The sequence below is a fragment of the Melospiza melodia genome, chromosome 6 (genome assembly GCF_035770615.1).
Source record: "Melospiza melodia melodia isolate bMelMel2 chromosome 6, bMelMel2.pri, whole genome shotgun sequence".
In the NCBI taxonomy this organism is placed as follows: Eukaryota; Metazoa; Chordata; class Aves; order Passeriformes; family Passerellidae; genus Melospiza; species Melospiza melodia.
The window spans coordinates 72,219,893-72,237,947 of record NC_086199.1 but is presented as its reverse complement, the minus strand read 5'-3'; the positions used below and the strand labels follow the sequence as shown (position 1 = coordinate 72,237,947).

The window sequence follows — 18,055 nt, the reverse complement described above, 5'->3', positions numbered from 1 at the left end:
TGAGGACAGATGCCAATGATGTCACCATGGTAGAAAAAATGTGTTTTCTTTTTATAAGCAACTTTAGTATCTTTTATTCCTCTTGTAATAGTATAATACCTTCTTACAACTTTTGCTGAAATTAAGCATAGTAAAACATTTTTGCAAACCTTATATATTCATGGTATCAAGAACATTTACTTATTTGGTAAAACAAATTTCAGATTATTTTCATTAGTGTTTTTAGTATTTACTTTTATGAGAATTAAGTCAAACCACACCTTATTCTTCTCTGTCTTGGAAGATAGTTTGGACTTGCTTACATGCTTTAAGTGAAGGTTTTTAAAACTGATAACAATTCAGACTTCTAGTACATGGTTAGAGCAGAATGATTTTCTGTGGTTTTCCAGCAAACTCAGCAGCAAGCCCATGACAGGCAGTGAGAGGCAAAATCTGTGGCGCTTGTTATACTTGGAAGAGAAAAAGCAGAAGAAGGAAGTGGATTTGCACAAATACCTAAAATATATTTTATTCTAGAGAAATAAAAACTGCTCTTCTTGGAATAAAAATTTATTTTGGGGCTGTGTCATTTTCCAGTGCATATAAATGTGAAATTGTGGCATCCAATTTCAAGTTGGAACATAGTTAATGACTGAAATGTTTCATTCAGTGTTTCTCCAAAAGCTAGAGCTGGCAGATGCTGTCACATAACTATGTAAATAGCATTGGTTTATTTAAAATTACTTTTTTCTTAATTGGACTTTGTTTTTAATTCTGCATTAACTTGTATAAAAAATGCAGCAGCTATGCAATGAACTCAGAAATAAGGAAAAGCTCCAGAAACAAGGAAAGCTCCATGGTTTACAATGTTAGTAACCTGAAAATTTATTCCAGAAAATGTCAGAAATCTCAAAAACCATTTTGTGGTTTTAAGCATCTTTGGAAGGCTTCACTTAAAAACAAATCTGTTTTATAGTGAGTGGCTGAGTCTTTTGTGCTTTTTGTGTCTGAATATTAAATTCCCAATGATGAGCCATGATGCCTAACAGAAACAAACTTGAAAGAAAGTTTATACCTGCTGTACTCTGTGGGAGACCTCAGTACGTTACCTGAGGAGAGCTATGCAGTGTTTTGTATTTGAAATCAAAGTGTCTCATTCGGAGCAGGAGTTAGGAGACCTGTCTAAAAGTGAGCCAAAATGTTACTGGTGACAGGCCAGCATTGTGGCATGGGAGCCAATTTTTATTCTGCTTTCAGACTGGTATAACAATTGCTTGAAACCTTGTGGTTCTGATTATAGCAATGGCTGTTGTAAGATTTCTGTGTAAAATGCAAATGGAATTTTTTTTTGCCTCAGCAGCTCTCCAGGCAGCAGCACTGATGGTGCTGCAGGGGCTGCTCTCCTCTGAGCACATTGCCATTTCCTACCCTGCAATGTGTGCAGCCGCTTCCCTTTCGCAGCAATTTTCTTTCTGAGCACCAGTTTTCCTACTCAGTGTCACAGCCTTGGTTGCCAAGAGCATTTGCACAGACTTTGCTTGGGGGACTTAGTCCAAAGCTTTCAGTAGTCAGGAGGACCTTTTCTCAGTGCTGCAACATCCAAAGGAATTGAGCTTTGAATGCCAAGTGTCATTTGTGCTCAGTGGATTTCAGTGGGAGCAAGGCACTGAGCTCTCTGATGGCAGCTGCTCATGAGTCACCACCCCACACCCCTGCTCTCAGATGTCTCTGTTCTCTCTCTCTAAGGAAAATAACCATCTTTACCAGTAGCTGCTTCTTGCCTTTTTCTTCCATCAGAGGTATACAAGCAGGAAAACTAATAGCTGACCTTTTATTCAGGTATCAGCTTCACTGCTAACAGCTACAAAATAAAAGTCTTGGAGATAAATCTTTTTTGACCAGAAATGGTAGATAAGCCACAAAATGTATCAAGAAGCGGCAGTATTTTTAAAGCAAGGTTTAAAAACCCAAAATACATGATGTTCAGGGCTAAGCCTCAGAGAGGTTCCCAGATGGGAGCAGGGGTCCATCCAGGGCATTTTAGTGCAGTCAGACCCTGGCAAGTAGGTGTGAATTACCCTGCACATGTGTTCAAGCTTAGGAAGCTTCTCCTACAGAAGATGCTCTGTGGGGTTAAGCAGTTGTCCAGAGAATGAACATCATGGCTGGTTTTCTAAAACACCTTACAAAGAACATCTTTTCCCTCTTACGAAAATCCACCCTGTTAGACTGCTACAGGATCGTGATGCTTTGCAAAGCAAGAGTGAGCTCTCTAAATGGTTTTTGTTCCTGTGCACATCTGTGGCTTAAAAGCACAGATTTACCCATGTCCTTTACTGGCCATTTTCCAAAACATTTAGCATTTGTTTAGCAGACTGATTCTGTTTCCTTCCTGCCTCTTGATTCTTTCACACTGTATCACTGATCTCAAATTCTTCTTCCATCTCTGTTAATTGCACTTTACCCAGGCAAAGTTACTGATTGGAATTTATCATCCGCGTCCAAATACTTGTGATTCCATGAGCTCAAAAATTGGATTACACATTACACACTGCTGATAAATGCCATCACTCACAGCATGCTGATTTCCCAAAGTCTGTCCAGCCACAGACACTTCAGTGTGAACCTTATCTATGAGTAGTCCTTGCTCATGTCCCATCAGAGCCTGTAATTGGGGATTTTATCCTGCTGTTGTCTCATCACTGAAGAAAAAGCCTGTGGGCAATTACATCCAATGAAAAAGAATAAATTCCTGTCAACCTGCAGAAAAGCATAATTTTTTCTTGATAATTGATAACTGTATTTATTCTTTTGCATTTGGCAAAACTGAGTATAACAGAATGTATGGGACAAGTAATTGGGCATTCATTTTTCTTAACACCAGAACAGAGTAAGGGAGCAATGCAATGCCTTTGAAACATGTGTGAATTAGTTGGAAAAGGCGCACACTTGCACAGTGTTAAAAGGTGCAGAGGTCAGATTCTTTAAAACCACATTTGTTATTTGTTACTTTGAATGCAGTCTTTCTGCATCAGATTGGCAGAACAGACAGTAAAAAATATTAATGCAGATGGGTTGGAAGGGTGGCCTGAGAAAGTGACAGGTGCCATGCACTTGATACAGGTGCCAGCTACGACATTTTTTCAGGAAGGATCAGCTGCATAAATACAGGATGGGGACAAGCTGGTCTGACAGCACTTCTGAAAAGTTTCTGGAAGCTCATAGTAAATTGCAAGGTGAACTTGAGTTCGTGGTGTTGTATAAAAGACAAGCACTATATGCAGATACCTGCTGAAGATTGCAGCTTGAAAGTCACTCTGTTGTCTTCCCAGCCTTCACTCTGGCAGCTTTATTGCTTCTTGCCACTTATTACATCAAGTCTCAAAATAAGTGGAAGTGGAGAAAACCCAGAGGAGAGTGAAAAGAATAATGAGAATCAAAAAAACCACAGCTGTTGTGGAATGATCAGTCAGATCACTGTAGTTTAACCTTGAGAAGACAGAAATCCCAGTATGTAAAAGGTCTATAAACATGCTCTAGGCTGAAGCAAGCATAAAAGGAATGATCTCCTGAGTGTGGTTGAGAGGGCAGTATGTAACAAGGTGTAGCAATAGCCATGCATTTTCAGGCTAGGTGTTTGGAAAATCCTGCTAATGGCTGAGGTAATAAAGCACTGGTAACAGGCTGCAAAGTCTCTGGTTTGGGAACTCTTCTAAGAAGGAATCATTTGGACATCTGTCAGACATGACAGTGATCTTGCTTGGGATTACAAGGATGGCTTAGACTTCTGGAATTCACTGCCTTGTGACCTAGTGATTAATAAGGACTGACAGGTCACTTTCCTTAGCTAGACCTGTTAATGCTTCTCTTTCTTGCTCAAGACCATGCACTTCTAACAATTAATTTCTAGATTCTGTTGCCTCCTCTTCCTTTTTTCCACTCTCAAGTGTACTCTCAGCAGCAGAGTTAATACCTCTTCTCTCGTTTATGAATCAAGATTATGGGATAATTGATTCACTGAGAAAAATAATAAACTTTTTTTATAGGTTTATTTGAAAAGCAGTGACCTCGGAAGGTCTGTAGATGAAATAGAGCAACTGATAAGGAAGCATGAGGCTTTTGAGAAGCTTCTGGCATCACAGGATGAGAAGGTAAAAAAATCAACAACTGATATTCTACCAGCTAGAATTCAATGAGCTAAAATTATAGATATATTTTTTTTGTAATTATGGTAACACTCTGAATTGGTGACAGGGATGAAATGCTTGGTAGGCCTGATATGTTTGAACAAAAGATAAAATGGAGAAGCTTGGGGAAATAAGAGGCAGAGCATTGGAGAACAACTGTCAAAACACTCCATGTCCAAGTCCTTGCAACAGATAGGAAAACCACTTTGTAAGCAGAACAGGGGGATTTAACAAGAGGAAATATTTAAAGCAGGCCATATTGTATTATGGATATCAGAAGTTTCTGCTCTTTTTATTTAAAAAAATAGTGACTTTTAAAGCAAGTAAAACGGAGTAGGTATTTTACAAAATGCAGTACGCATTTTAACATTAAAAGAAGTTGTCAAATCCTTTAAGCATTCATTTGGTACAACAGCTGTACCAAAAAAGCAGCCTCTCTGCACCTTTGCAATAGCTCCTGAATCGCTCACCCGTGTGCAAAGGAACCTGCCTGGCTGGTGGCCACTGCTGTAACTCACCCAGGCTGGGGCTCAGCTGAAACCTGCAGCTGTGCCTGGGTTCCCCAGAATGAGCTCCAGGACTCTTGCCAGCTCCCTGCCAGGCTGATTGCTCATTTTGAGAGCTACTTTACAACACCTGGTTTCCAGAAAGCAATAAAATCTGAGCACTCCTGGATGTCATGCTTACTCCATGACTCCTTGCACTGGATGATCAGCGGCCTAGGGACTCCTGAAGCTACAACTTCAATTAATTTATGTAGCCAGGATGCACCATAGAGTCCAATGACAGTAATGTCATAGATGTAACATAGTACAGGGTGAGGGGGAATGCTGGTTGGCTTCTCCCTGCACTTCTTGCCTCATTACAGAAAAAAGAGAGTATTTTAACTATGAAAGGAGCTTGATTTTGTTTCTTTCACACCACTTGGAAGCATAAAAGTAATTTCAGATCTGTTGCCTCCTCAGATGATGTCTCTTCAAGAACAGGCAAGCAGGTTGGAAAAGGCTGATGGGCTAGAAGGGCAAAAGATTCAGCACAAACTGGATGTCATTCATGAGAGGAAGCGTCAGATCAAGGATCTATCCCAGAGCAGGCGAGAGAAGCTGCAGACTGCCCTTCTTCTGGCACTTTTCTACCAAAACTTGGAAGAGGTAAGAGGGTTTTAGACTGGGATGGGGATGAAAAGCAGAGGAACCATCTACCTCTATTGGATGAAGTGCTTGCTCTTGCCAGACATTATTGAGTGGATGGATGATCTAATCTGGTGTGTCAGCTCCTGCCACACTCATGCAAAAAGATGCTCCAATGCCATTCCTGTTATTGTACTATTGTTGAGGCACATTACAGCAACTTCAGTCATCAAAAGCTCTGCTAAAATAAAACAGTTGAAAAGAAAACTGCAAGCTAATACATATTTTTCCTTTAGTGGGAAAGAAAATGTATTTCAAATCAGGATGAACACAAAGTGGAAAGCATTATGGCCTGGGCACCGAGCTTTATTAGTGGGTGTTCATTGAAGGCCTTCAAAGCACTGCTGTGGCTCAGCATAGCTCTTGAGCTGCTGCAGACTGGCTCTGCAGAACACGCTGCTCTCTGTCTCCTGCTCTGGCCTTAGCCCTGTAACTGAGTAGCTCTGCTCTGTCACCACTGTTGGAAAGATAAACGAGGTCAGCCTTTCAAAGGGCAGCACAACATGTGGGACTGAGAACTGTGCTGGCATAAACAAGAGCACACAGACTCAGGGGCACATTTTCAAGCCCTCTTGCTGGTCTGGTATCCACCCTTTCTTCTGCTGTGTCCCATGAAATGTCCTCAGTGATTTACAAAACCAGAGCTATACTTATTCTTCCCTTCCTTTCCTTCCCTCCTTTCCTTCCTTTCCTTCCTTCCTTCCTTTCCATTTCCTTCCTTCCTTTCCATTTCCTTCCTTCCTTCCTTTCCATTTCCTTCTTCCTTTTCCATTAGGTAGGAATACTTATGCATTTCTTTCTATCTCTCTGTAATTGTCAAATCAGTGCTTGAGCTGGGGTCCCCTTTCATTCTTGAATCACACACTTAGAGCATGAAATTTGGCCCTGCATAGAAGAACATTTCCCTATTCTCATCCACTTTCTCCACATAAATTCAGCCAGGAGTTCTTTGGGGAACTTTTGCTCTCAGGTTATGTGCTCGTTTACCTCACCAACCTAGAATCATTGCCTACTATTGGAGGATGTGAATGTCACCAAGGAATTACAAAACAAAAAATCTTAAAAAATCTTACTCAATCAGTGATATCTTTCTTTCTCTTTGTTGGATAGAATGGAATGTTTAATTTCATTTTAATTATATTCTGGGCGTGTACAAGTTCATATATGAGAATGGTCCCCACAGGAATGTTAAATTTGGAGATGAGTTTTGAGTTTAGCTGTGAAATCAATGAGGTCATTGCTTATTCTTACTTATTAAGAGAACAACACCCATAGCTCAGGTCCCACTCCCCTGAAAACTCTCTGTCCTGCAAACATGTTAAGTAATTTCTATTAAACAGAATTTTTTATGTCAGCAGAAATTAGTGATCACTGTCATCATTAAAATTCTTCTTACTCTCTAGAAGCATAGAGAAATACACACATTAGTGCAACGAACCACAATCATTAACTCAAGAGATCACATACAGATTACAAAATAAAACTCAGCCTTCTACTGTTGAAATTGGTGCTTTTGTCTCACTCAAAAGAGGCAAGATGGACTTACAGACTACACCCTATTGCCAAAAAGTCTGTAGCTCAGTGCTAATCTGGAAGGGAAATGAGCAAGTTGCTACTTAGAAATATGTGTATTTAAGTTATTGCAGAGGGAATACTATAAAGTTAAAAGTTTTGATTCTAAAGTTGGCTCTGGGTTTTAATGCTGACTTAGAAACTTGCTCATGGTATTAGTAGTACTTCCTTTCCCTTTCACCCTGTACATAAGAATAAGAAAACCATTCACATCTTTAACTCAGGGTAATGAGGGAAAGAATTAGGTGTTGTCTCTAGATGTCTGGAGCAGGCACATCCCTTTATATGCTTTGCATACTTCTGTCATTAAAATATCAGTGTAATTTACACTTTGTACTTGTGAGGTTACAGTAACTGATATTTTGAAAAAGTAAGATTCTAAACTGGTAGTGCCCACATTTTTTATGGCTCCCATAGAAATAAGTCTGGTCTTGTGCCTATACTGAGCATAACACTGGTTTTTCTGTTGCCTTCAATGAAGCGAAAATGGCCATCCAGACAAATCTTTCCATAGAAAGATCTTGGGAAAACAGAGCAGCTTTGCTTCACGTCTGAATGTGGGCAAGAGGCCAGGAGCAGGATCCCTCACTCTCTAGAGCCATCTTAAACGAGCCTTAAATAAACCAAGGCACTAAGGGTGCAGATGTTCAGTCTGTCATTAACGCCACTGCTTCTAATTAAAAAGTAGGAGGGAAACCGACCTTAAAGTCGTTTTATCCGGGAGATTGGTTTGTTTCTCATTCCAGTTGTATGGGTGAGCCTCCATTCAAATGAAGAGTCACTGAAGTGACGCTGAAGCACGAGTGTGTGGCTGGGAACGGGAGAAGGCCATCAAGGAGGGTGTTGGAAATGCAAACTGCACATGGCAACGTGCAGCCCTGGGCAAGTTTGACATGGCCTGTCTCAGTCTCTAACTGGGCTTTGGAGGGAAACAGTTTCTGGAGAGCATGCTGCTAGTGAGAGCTATTTCTGTTATTGTTTATGGAATCTCAGCAGCTGAAACAACATTTCAAGTCATTAATTAACAGAGAAAATCCTCCAGCTGACAAGTCTTGTGTGCACATAATGCACAGTTCCACAAGGACAGCCAAGATATTTTGAAGCTAATAAAGCTGCCCTTCAATTTGCAGCTCTTGTGTTGTCAAAACATTGCATTACTTCAGTGCTCTGAGGACAACAGGATCAGTTACAACATTATGTCAAGCGTTCAATTCCCAGTGTTTTGATGGATAGAAAATATTTACTTCAATGCTAAGGGCTAAAGTTCAGCAGAACTTCAAGAAAATTGTAGAAAACTTGTCATCCTATTCTTCATTTTATTCTGCATACTTTAAAATCCCCTTAAAAAATAATTTCCTAAGAGAAACATATGACTTTTGGTTTGTTAGCTCTCATAAATCATCTGCTTTTCTGATATTCCTGACCAGACCATTTTGAATTTTATGAAGTATAAAAGCAAATACAGTTGTATTTCCTTTCAAATAATCTGACTCGTGCTTGGGCCCTGTGTGCAAATCTTTATTTGCGTTGCATTTTCCATTTAGGTCTCACAACACCACTGACATGAGGGAATGTTAGTGCTATTTTATAGGTGAGGCACTGAATTCTAAAGAATCTTTACCCAGTTTGCAGGTAGGTCAATGGCAGAGCTACCAGATGACTCAGAGCCCTAAACCCCCAGAATCAGTTGTCATAATCTCATTTTAAATATATACCATGCTAAGGCTCAAAGATTCCCTCTACATAGTCTAGGAGACTGTATAATCTGTTAATGTCTTGTGATAAAATCTGAGGTATTCAGGGAATTTTTCATTACTCCTGTGGTCAGATAAAAATTCGTTTCGTTCCTACCTGTTCCTGCTTTTAACAAAGTAGAATGAGTTCAGAAACTCGAGATCCACCTCAGCTGTCAGCTTGCACTCAATCTATCCAGCCCAGGTACAGACACTTGGAGGCCCCAGGATCCCAGGCAGTTATTGTGCTAACTCAGGTGCTTCTCAATGCTGCAGGCAGAGGATTGGATCAGTGAGCGCATGCAGAAGCTGGAGGATCCCTCCATACAAGACCCCAGCAATCTGCAGGACAAGATGAAGCTGCTGCAGAAACATCAGGTCTTTGAGGCAGAGATTCTGGCAAATGAAGAAATCATCACAGCTGTTAATAAGGTGACCCTCTCACTCTGTTACTGTTTTTACAGATAATTACTGCTCATCCAAAGACGGATTGATGAAATGTAAAGGATCAGTTTGGTTATCACTTCTGCATCAATTATCCTACTGGATCGACAAGAACCCAGTTGCTTTGCCGTGGAAATGTAATGCTGTTAATTTACAACAGGGAAATACTTTATTTGCTCCATTCAGTGAGCTTCCATCTTTCCTTATAGCCTAAATGGAAAATATATACTGACTTCTTCCTTGCCTGACATGGTTACTCCTACAAAAGGAGATAATAAGATTTCATGCCCAGTTTTGAATATTCTTGTTGGAACTGGGTGAATCATATAGCTAAAGGGCACAGTCATCTGTAATACTTGGTGCTCCCATTCCATGAATATCTTTCTTGGCAGGGAAATATTCAAATCCCAGTTTTCAATTTTCTAGATTCCCTCCAGATGCAAGAGCTTTCCAGCTGGCTTTATCACTTGAGCGATAAGAATTTATAGTAGTACTTTATTGTTCAGTCCAGGTTAGGAAGGTGAAAGACTCCTCCTAGGAAGGTCATGCAACATGGTAATCCCATTAAAAACTAGTGGCAACTTTAATTTCTAATTTCCTCCTCTGTATGTGAAGAAAGGAGAAGCCCTGGTATCAAAAGGCCACCCAAAATCAGGAGAGATCCGTCGCCAAGTCCGCATGCTTCAGGAGCACTGGGAGAAGTTGAAGAGAGCTGTTGCTGCTCGTGGAAAGATGCTGGAGGACAGTCGGGACTTCCTAGAATTTCTCCAGAAGGTGGACCAGGTGGAAGCCTGGATCAGGGAGAAGGCAAGTGGGTTTTAGTGTTTAACCCAAGCAGCTCACTAAAGACTTGATATTTAGCGATGACATTCTGATAAATGTGTCATCTTCCAGGATATTTTCCTAGTGATTTTTGTCTGGAAGAATCATTACCTGTTCTACAAACAGTATGAAAGGAATGACTGAACAAATTCTATGGAGTCTGTCTGTACCAGAGTCAATTGGGCAGTATTAGCACATTTTCTCATGTGAACTGTGCACACTAAGAGTTTTCTGTGTGATTATTTGAGGCCATCTCATGTGCCTCTACTGAGACAGAAAAATGAAAGCTGATTAGAATGGAAGAGACTTGAAGCATTTGGCAGCTGGTCTTCACCCTAATTGTATATCAATTCTGAACGTTTCTCTTTGTAGGAGTGAAAAATCGCTTTCATTCAGAGGTTGTTTCCATAGTTAGTAATAAATGGAAAAGGGAGTTGGGACCAAGTCTCGTAATTATCTAAAGATCAGGAGAGACTATTTCAGAAGCTGTGGGATGGTGATTTATAGACCCATCACAGAACTTATTGCATCAGGTTAAGCACTGGGAGTAAGTGTGTTCTTGTACTCTTCACCTACGTATTTGTCTGCTGCTTGTTTCCCCAGGAGGTCATGATTAATGTGGGTGATGTGGGAAATGACTATGAACACTGCCTGCAGCTCAAGAAAAAGCTGAATGAGTTCCGTGGAGCAACATCAGGGGTAAGAGTTGTTTTCCATGCTCATGTCTTGCAGGGCTGCAAGCAGCAGGTAACTTTTCAGTCCAGTTAGCAAATACAGTTCTAGTGCAAATACAGTTCTAGTGCTCTGAGGAGGTGCAAGACCAAAGTGATAGGAAGCATCACTACCTCAAAAGTCATTAAAAAAGACAGAATTTTCTCTTATTATGCCTTCTGCTTTGAAGATGTCTAGGCAGAGCTGTCAGGCACTCATGACGCAACACAACATTTCAGACTGCATTAAATGACTGGAAAACTTGCTGTGTGAGCCTGACTTTGAGCAGATTTTGTTTGTTTCATGCAGTCTGCAAAGTCACAGTGATTTCCACCCAAAAGTGGTTTAAAAATAGTGGTTTCAGCCATGCTTGTTTGAATCTGAGAACTGATCTGGACCTTTCATGAACAAGCATGTAAAAAAAGAAATACTGATTTCTCTATTTCTATCCTTTATTTCTCCATTTTCCTCCTCCTGAGGAAGGGTCTCATTCTCATACTCCTTCATCCAAATTAAGCACGTAAATCTGGGGGCCTCTGTTTATACAGCACACGTGGTTACTCATGAATCATAACATTAATAACCAGACATTCAGTAAAACAGAGCAGTGGTTTATGCTTTGGATAGCAGCCATGTGACAAGACAGCTGCACTCTTCACGTTTCAGTGCTGAGCGCTCTGTCCCTCTTTCGTGGTGCTGAGTCATGCCAGCTGCCTCTCCTGCCCCCAGAGAGATGTGCCAGCTCAGGCACCAAACCTGAGGAACAGGGGCCTCCTTGTCGTGTGTTCAGCTCCCACCATAAGAGCTGTGAGGCCACATATTGAGGGGATGCATTTGCAGCAACCCCCTGTGCTGATGTGCTAGTCTGGAAATTGTGGGGAAGTTCTGGAAAGAGACGCGTTATGAATTTGTGAGCGATGTTTACTCTAATGTAGTCTCCTGATATTCTTTATCCTTTGTTTGCCTGTTGTCTTTTTGCCCATTCTTGTTATGGCACCTCCATCTTCTATATTTGTTGCCTAGTAGCAGAAAGAGACAATCCTCTTCTATGCAAACTAACAGTGTAGATGTGACACGGGGGAGAAACCCTAGAGTTCCTTACTCCAGAGCCCAGCAGAATTTCGTGACAGTGCGTTCACAGTGGATTTGGATAGAGAGCCAAATTATTTGGCTTCAGTACCAGGGAATTAATAAATTGAAGAGACATTCATTTTACTCACCAGCTGACTATGAGCTAAGGGATTGAGCAAGGGCTCTTCTACAGCTTGTACCAGCCAAAAGAAGGATGATTAATAGGGCAGAAACAACCCAGTATTCCAGCCAGCATAACTTCTGAACAGAAATATTTTTCCATAAACTAAGGTAGATCTTCTATGTGCCACTCTTGAAACTCTTGGCCTTAGACAGTATCAGCTTGTAGCCACTGCTCCTGTAAAACTCTGAACATGACTCCTGCTGATAAAAAGTTGGACAGTTATGCAGTTATGCCCTGATAGCTGATGCTCAGTTATGCAGTGCTTCCTAGGGAGATACAAACAGAAGGAGGCTGCTTCTGGCACACTGTGTGCATCCATCCAGTCTGGGTCTTCCCACTTGAAAAATCTGAGATCAGGATAGGGAGTAATCCTCCTGCATTGATGGCTGCCAAATTTTCTGTTAATTGTGCTGCTGTTATTTCCCAGGACAGGAGGCTGCAAGGTTTCTGAATAATATCTGACTGCTGGTTTCTCTAATTTACTTTATGGCTGTACATAATAGGAAAGCACATGTGGAAGCATGCATGTTGGTATGGATGCAGCATAAACAAAATAAGCAATGCAGTGAATGCTTACATTAACAACATGCTGGCATCTTGCAGCTATGCTTCTATACACTAGTGATTGTCTCCCCGCTAAACTTGTGATTTGTCCCAGAAAAATAGGGAATGTTTTTGAATCTTGGAGCAGTGTTCAGTATTGGCCATCTGTAGTACTCCAAAATAAAATTCTGTGCTCTAGAATAATATGTGCAAATATAATCCATTCTATGGTATGTGCATGGGAAGCAAGTCTCCTAGAAGACTTAGAAGAAAACAGAGTGGCATAGGTTGTCTGGGATTCTCAAGAGTGTATGGATTTTGAGCCTGTTGTCTACAGTGCAGAAGGCACTCTGGGAGAGGAGCTCACCTGGGTAAAACAGACCCAGGAGCCCATGAGTCACTGCCTGTCTGAGAGAGGAGCAATCTGCCACACATCAGCTCTTCCACAGCAGCCACCTGTGTAGCCAGCAGCTGCAGCTGTGCTTCTTCACCAAATGAGCCCCTGCTGGACTGTCTGCCTTAGAAATGAGGGTCTGAGGGCCTGAGGCCCCTCACCTAGACCAAGATCATTGCTGCATCTAGAGCCATTAATGTTCTTTCTTGCCTTTACTGTCTAATCATCAGACACGTGGTAACACCAGCAGTTGTAGTAGAGCAAACTCCATGTGTCTGAAATGTTACTGGGGTAAAACCCTTTCTTGTTGCTGCTTGTGTTGATTTTCACATCTCAGTGGAAAACTGGATCACAAGAAATTTTTCACATGTACCTTTGTTCCCCTTCTCACTTTACAGGAGTCAACAGTGGATGATGCTCACATCAGGACTATCAATACCCTGGCCATGAAACTGGAGAGACAGAACAAGGAAGAAACAAAGACAATCTATGAGCGCCGAAAGCAGCTCAATGAGAAGTGAGTATGCTTTCAAATGTTCCTTGCAAAGCAAAAAAAAGAAGGGAAAATTAGGTGTCTTCAGCTGAGATAAATGGAGGAATTGGAACATTTGTTTTCGTCTTTAATATCACAGTTACCAAATATCAGACACTGGAGTTGTCTTTCAAGACTCCCAGAGCAGGTCGCTTAGAAGGATTTTTAATCCAGGAGTGCCAAAGTCATGTTTCTAACCTTGGAGTCAAATACTCTGTTTCACATCACTTGGCACACAGGATTCGTGAAGCTTAGACACTTCCATCTATTCACACAGTTGTCTTGGTGAATTGCCTTGTGCTTTTGCTGTTCCACAGCCCCCTATCTAGGAAACAAAACATGAAGGTATCGATTGGGAGATTATTGTAAGTTTAAGGAAACTGGATCAGTACTTTTTTAGCTTTAACCCCCATGCCATCCTAAAGACATGGAAAAAATGCAACCAGATAGTCTTCTCAGGCTAATGCTTTATCCATGTGATGAGTCCCCTTTTATGGAGAATTGGGAGATCAATGCATGAGGTAGGTCAGAAAACCTGTGGTTTTGTTTAAATGTGAGCATCACAAAGCTCAGTTGTGGAAATCCTTACCTCTGAACTGCATCTCTAAAATATTATTTCCAATTAAAGGTGGAACAGTTTTCATGGTAACCTGAATGCATACAGGAAGAAGTTAGAGGGAGCCCTAGAGATTCATGCCTTAATCAGAGAAATAGATGACATCACAGAAAGAATTACTGAGAAGGTATGTTTTCCAATTTTGATTAAGTGAAATGGAAAAATGTTCTGTCAATCTTATTCATTCAGAAAATGGAGGTAAAAATGCTGAACCTGAATTATAATTTTGAAATTAACAGAAAAAAAGGCTATATAAAAACCAATTATTTCAACAATTTAAGTGATTATATTTATTTAATTATAAGTCAGTAGACATTGTACTACTTAAGCTTATAAGACTTTTGGCTTGATATTTTTATAACAACTTTTAAAATTTATTTCTTCATTTTATGGAATTTAATTTCTTAGGATCCTAAGGATACATTTTATTTTTTATATTTTCATAACACACTTGAATTTCTGTGCAACAATCTATTGTGAAATATTTTTCTGCTTTGATATATGGAAAAAAAAACCCCAAAATTAGAAAAGAACTATTGAGAAATTCAAGGAGGCATGCCTGTCCTTGTTTTACATGTGATTGGCCAGAGGGACCTTAAGCAGGATTCAGTGTTCAAAAGAGATGTGGATTCTTGTTTCATCTCTGTAAAGAGAGCAGACAATGTGCTCTATTGATACTTTAAAAGACAATAAGAATATTTAGATGGCAGTGCAAAGAGATGAAGGAGGAGGCTTTTTGAAATAAAATACAGATTCTTTTGTTTGGTGTTACCTTCACCATCTTCACATCCCACTGCCCTTTCCAGAGTGCATTGATACAAGCACTGGATTATGGAAAAGATGTGGAAAGTGTGGAAAACCTGATTCGAAGACATGAAGAAATGGAGAGAGAAATCAGTGTTATTAAGTCCAAAATGGAGGTAAGAAGTAGGGAAGTACAAAGGATAGTGAAAAAATTTCACCTTTTCTTCTTGAAACTATGGTGCAAAAATCATTGTTACTCTTCAGATTGATTCGAGGAATTTTCAGCAATGCAAGTGCAGCATAAATTTCTTCTCATGAAAATACTGTGCTGCTTAATCCTACTTTATCTTATCAAATATTATTCTTCCTGATGCAAAAAATCTAAGAAGAAAGGTCCCTTTCCAACATCTGGGTCTCTGGCTCTCACCTACAAGCCAGATCAGACTGTCCTACACATTTTGGAAAGCATGGACTCCATCTTTCCCCCCAGTTCCTGTACTCAGCTGAACCAAAATCACAAGTCTATTTCTGTTCAGAACAGAATGCAAACCCCATACTGCATGCAGTTTCCTGACACAGACATCCAACACAGAAATTCTAGGTTACAACTGCCTGCCTGATCCAGTCTGGCTTTTGTAAAAACTGGTCAGTTTGCATCATCTAGGACTAAATTAAATTGAGCATTAAATATGGGTCTAAGCTCCTTTATATCTGTATATTTTTACTAAAAAGAAATAAATCCTGTTGAACAGTAGTAGAAATTCTCACATTTTTTCACAGTTGGCCCTTTCATATGGAAAACATGAAAAACTTTTTCTTTACAACAGTATAATAACTGCTCTTTTTTAAGGAGTAAAACCAGCCTGTTTTATTTTTTTGTTCTGCAGAATTAAAATTCTTCATTTTAATCAACTTGATAGAATCTTGCAACAAAGTTTTCAACTTTAAACCTGAGTTGATGAGCATCCATCAGACTGCTAATAGAAGTTAGAATTAGCACTTCATTTTCCAATCTGTTTGTCCATATTCTACAAAACTGTTTTCTAAATTGTAAATTAACTTTTGTGCATACAAAGCAATGCCTGCACATGGATGTTTGCTCACAAATGCATGTGTATTATTTTTTGTATATTATATATCCCTTTGTATATTTTGTTACTGTAATTTAATTACCTGCCTTTGAGAGCTGGAGTCTTAAAATGAACTATTTTTTCCTGAAAGGCAAACTCAGGAATGAATATAAGTGTATGGCATAAATTTACTCCACTATAAATCTCTTCCCAGCCACTGGAACTGGAATCTTTCCGTCTCTCCACAAGGAATCCATCCATAAATGACAAACTGACTATGAAGCAACAGGAGATGAAAAACAACTGGCTCCGACTCCAAGGACAGGCCAAACAAAGGTGAAGACTTAGAGTTGTTTGAATATCTCTCAGCAGGAGCAAAGCTGCTCCCTGGGGTCTAAACCGTACTTGTCAGAGGTCTCTAAAATTTTTTAAGGATTTTTTACGAATTTTACATAGGCAGCTAAGACATCTGCATTGTAAAAAGTGTGACTTGAGACACAAGAAGTTCCACTGATGTGACTTTGGGAAAAATAATACAATGTTTTTGTGGTTTATCCCATTAAATAATGTTACTAAAATGCCTCCAGACTATCAAATTAAATCTATCATAAAGCCTTTGGGAAAGACTTCTTTTTGAAGGGTGCTTGAAGATTATTTTTTTCCTCAAATTTTTCCAAAACAAGAAAGGCTTAAACCTAATCTGTAATCATTGCTGTAAGCAACAGATATGAAGTCTTTTTTACCTTTCTTGTGCTAATGGACTGATGTAAAAATATTTGTCAATATGTTGTCTCCAAGGCAGTGTGCATCTCCTGTGGTTTTGGTTAACGTGAGGAACTCATAGGAACTGTAAGGGAATGCTTGAATTAATTTCATTCCGCTTCTGTTAAGATACTTTCCTCTGCAAATGGGGAGGAGGGAGAGGCCACTCTGTAATTCCCTCTCAGATGATGCTGAACTGCACCTTGTGTGGCAGGAAGGAGAAGCTGGCGGCCTCGTACCAGCTGCAGAAATTTAACCTGGAGATGAAGGAGATGCTCGACTGGGCGCAGAACACCAGGGCTTTGATGGAAGCAGGGGGGCTGCCCAAGAGCGCCAGCGAAGCCGAAAGCATGATAGAGGAGCATCAGGAGAGAAAGGCAAGTGTCTTCCATGGCTTTCACATACTGGGAATCTTTCTGTGTGCACAGCGCGCCGCCTCTGTCAATAACAGGGTAAAAAAAGCTGTTTTCAGTACCAGGCTGGGGATAAAAATCACCTGCATACTGACAAAACTGTTCCATGGGCTGTTTGGCAGCTTGTGTCTTTGCAAAAAGGCTCAGAAGCCCCATGAGCTCTCATGAGCTGCTGTCCAAGCCTGATGGTGAAAAACAGGTTCGGTCTCACATCATGCACGCTGCTTATCTCCTTATTCATATTGCTAAAGAACTTCATGCCAGTTAATCCTTGCTTCCAGCTAGATTTTTTCATGTGAACTTAATTTACGTGAGAAGAAAATAAAATTAGTGCTTTATTTCACACAGGAAAGCAAATTACCAATGAGTGGTGCTACATATTCCCTTTGGAAACACTTCATATCTCAGTAATAATTACCTTATGAATGTTTTGGTGGCTAATTCTGCTAATATTTTTGGTTTCTTTTATGAAAGGAGTGAAATTTTAATTAACATTAGGAAAAAAGTCAATATTTTACCTTTTCCCAAGAATCATAGCTATCTTTCAGCTGTTGTGCTACATTCTCTTTGTAATTACTTTACTTCTTCTAAAAATCCTGTTCACAGAATAATTACTGATAACCAGTGCTTTGTGGATCCTATTATTAACACAGTTTGTGGACTCTGATTAATTTTAAACCTGAATTTATTGTGAAGTACCTGAAATACCCTCCTTCTTTAGAGTAATCCATTTTTACAATGCTTTCTCCTATCACTTAACAAAGTTTTTGCTAATAATTATTTGTTATATTAAAAATATCACAAGCCACTGATGTAGTGTGCTCCAAATTTAAATGGTGGCAACATCTAAGTCTTTAATATCTGTTAGTCAAGGAGCCCAAATGGCTCTAAGGAGACAGTCATGGAATTCAGGCATTATGTTCTTATGCTGACTAAACTAAAATTATAGACAAGGCAAGAAGGAGGGGTTTTTCATTTTGGTTAGTGGCTCAAACCAAAGTCCATAGGAGAGACTGGAGTTGAACACAAGATGCTCATGTGAGTTTCAAAAATATTTTAATTACAATTTTATAACTCTGTTATCTATG

The 18,055-nt window shown here is 39.9% G+C and overlaps 1 protein-coding gene across 1 annotated transcript in view; it reads left to right on the top strand.

Moving 5' to 3' along the window:
- The window catches only part of SPTBN5 (spectrin beta, non-erythrocytic 5), a 91,817-nt gene that overhangs the window by 48,599 nt on the left and 25,163 nt on the right, over window positions 1-18,055 (top strand). The window contains exons 35-44 of the mRNA XM_063159083.1: window positions 4,026-4,130; window positions 5,132-5,317; window positions 8,938-9,093; window positions 9,721-9,912; window positions 10,531-10,626; window positions 13,229-13,347; window positions 13,991-14,105; window positions 14,785-14,898; window positions 16,007-16,128; window positions 16,769-16,931. Coding sequence (XP_063015153.1) covers window positions 4,026-4,130; window positions 5,132-5,317; window positions 8,938-9,093; window positions 9,721-9,912; window positions 10,531-10,626; window positions 13,229-13,347; window positions 13,991-14,105; window positions 14,785-14,898; window positions 16,007-16,128; window positions 16,769-16,931 — 1,368 coding nt within the window. The remainder of the gene's footprint in view (window positions 1-4,025; window positions 4,131-5,131; window positions 5,318-8,937; window positions 9,094-9,720; window positions 9,913-10,530; window positions 10,627-13,228; window positions 13,348-13,990; window positions 14,106-14,784; window positions 14,899-16,006; window positions 16,129-16,768; window positions 16,932-18,055) is intronic.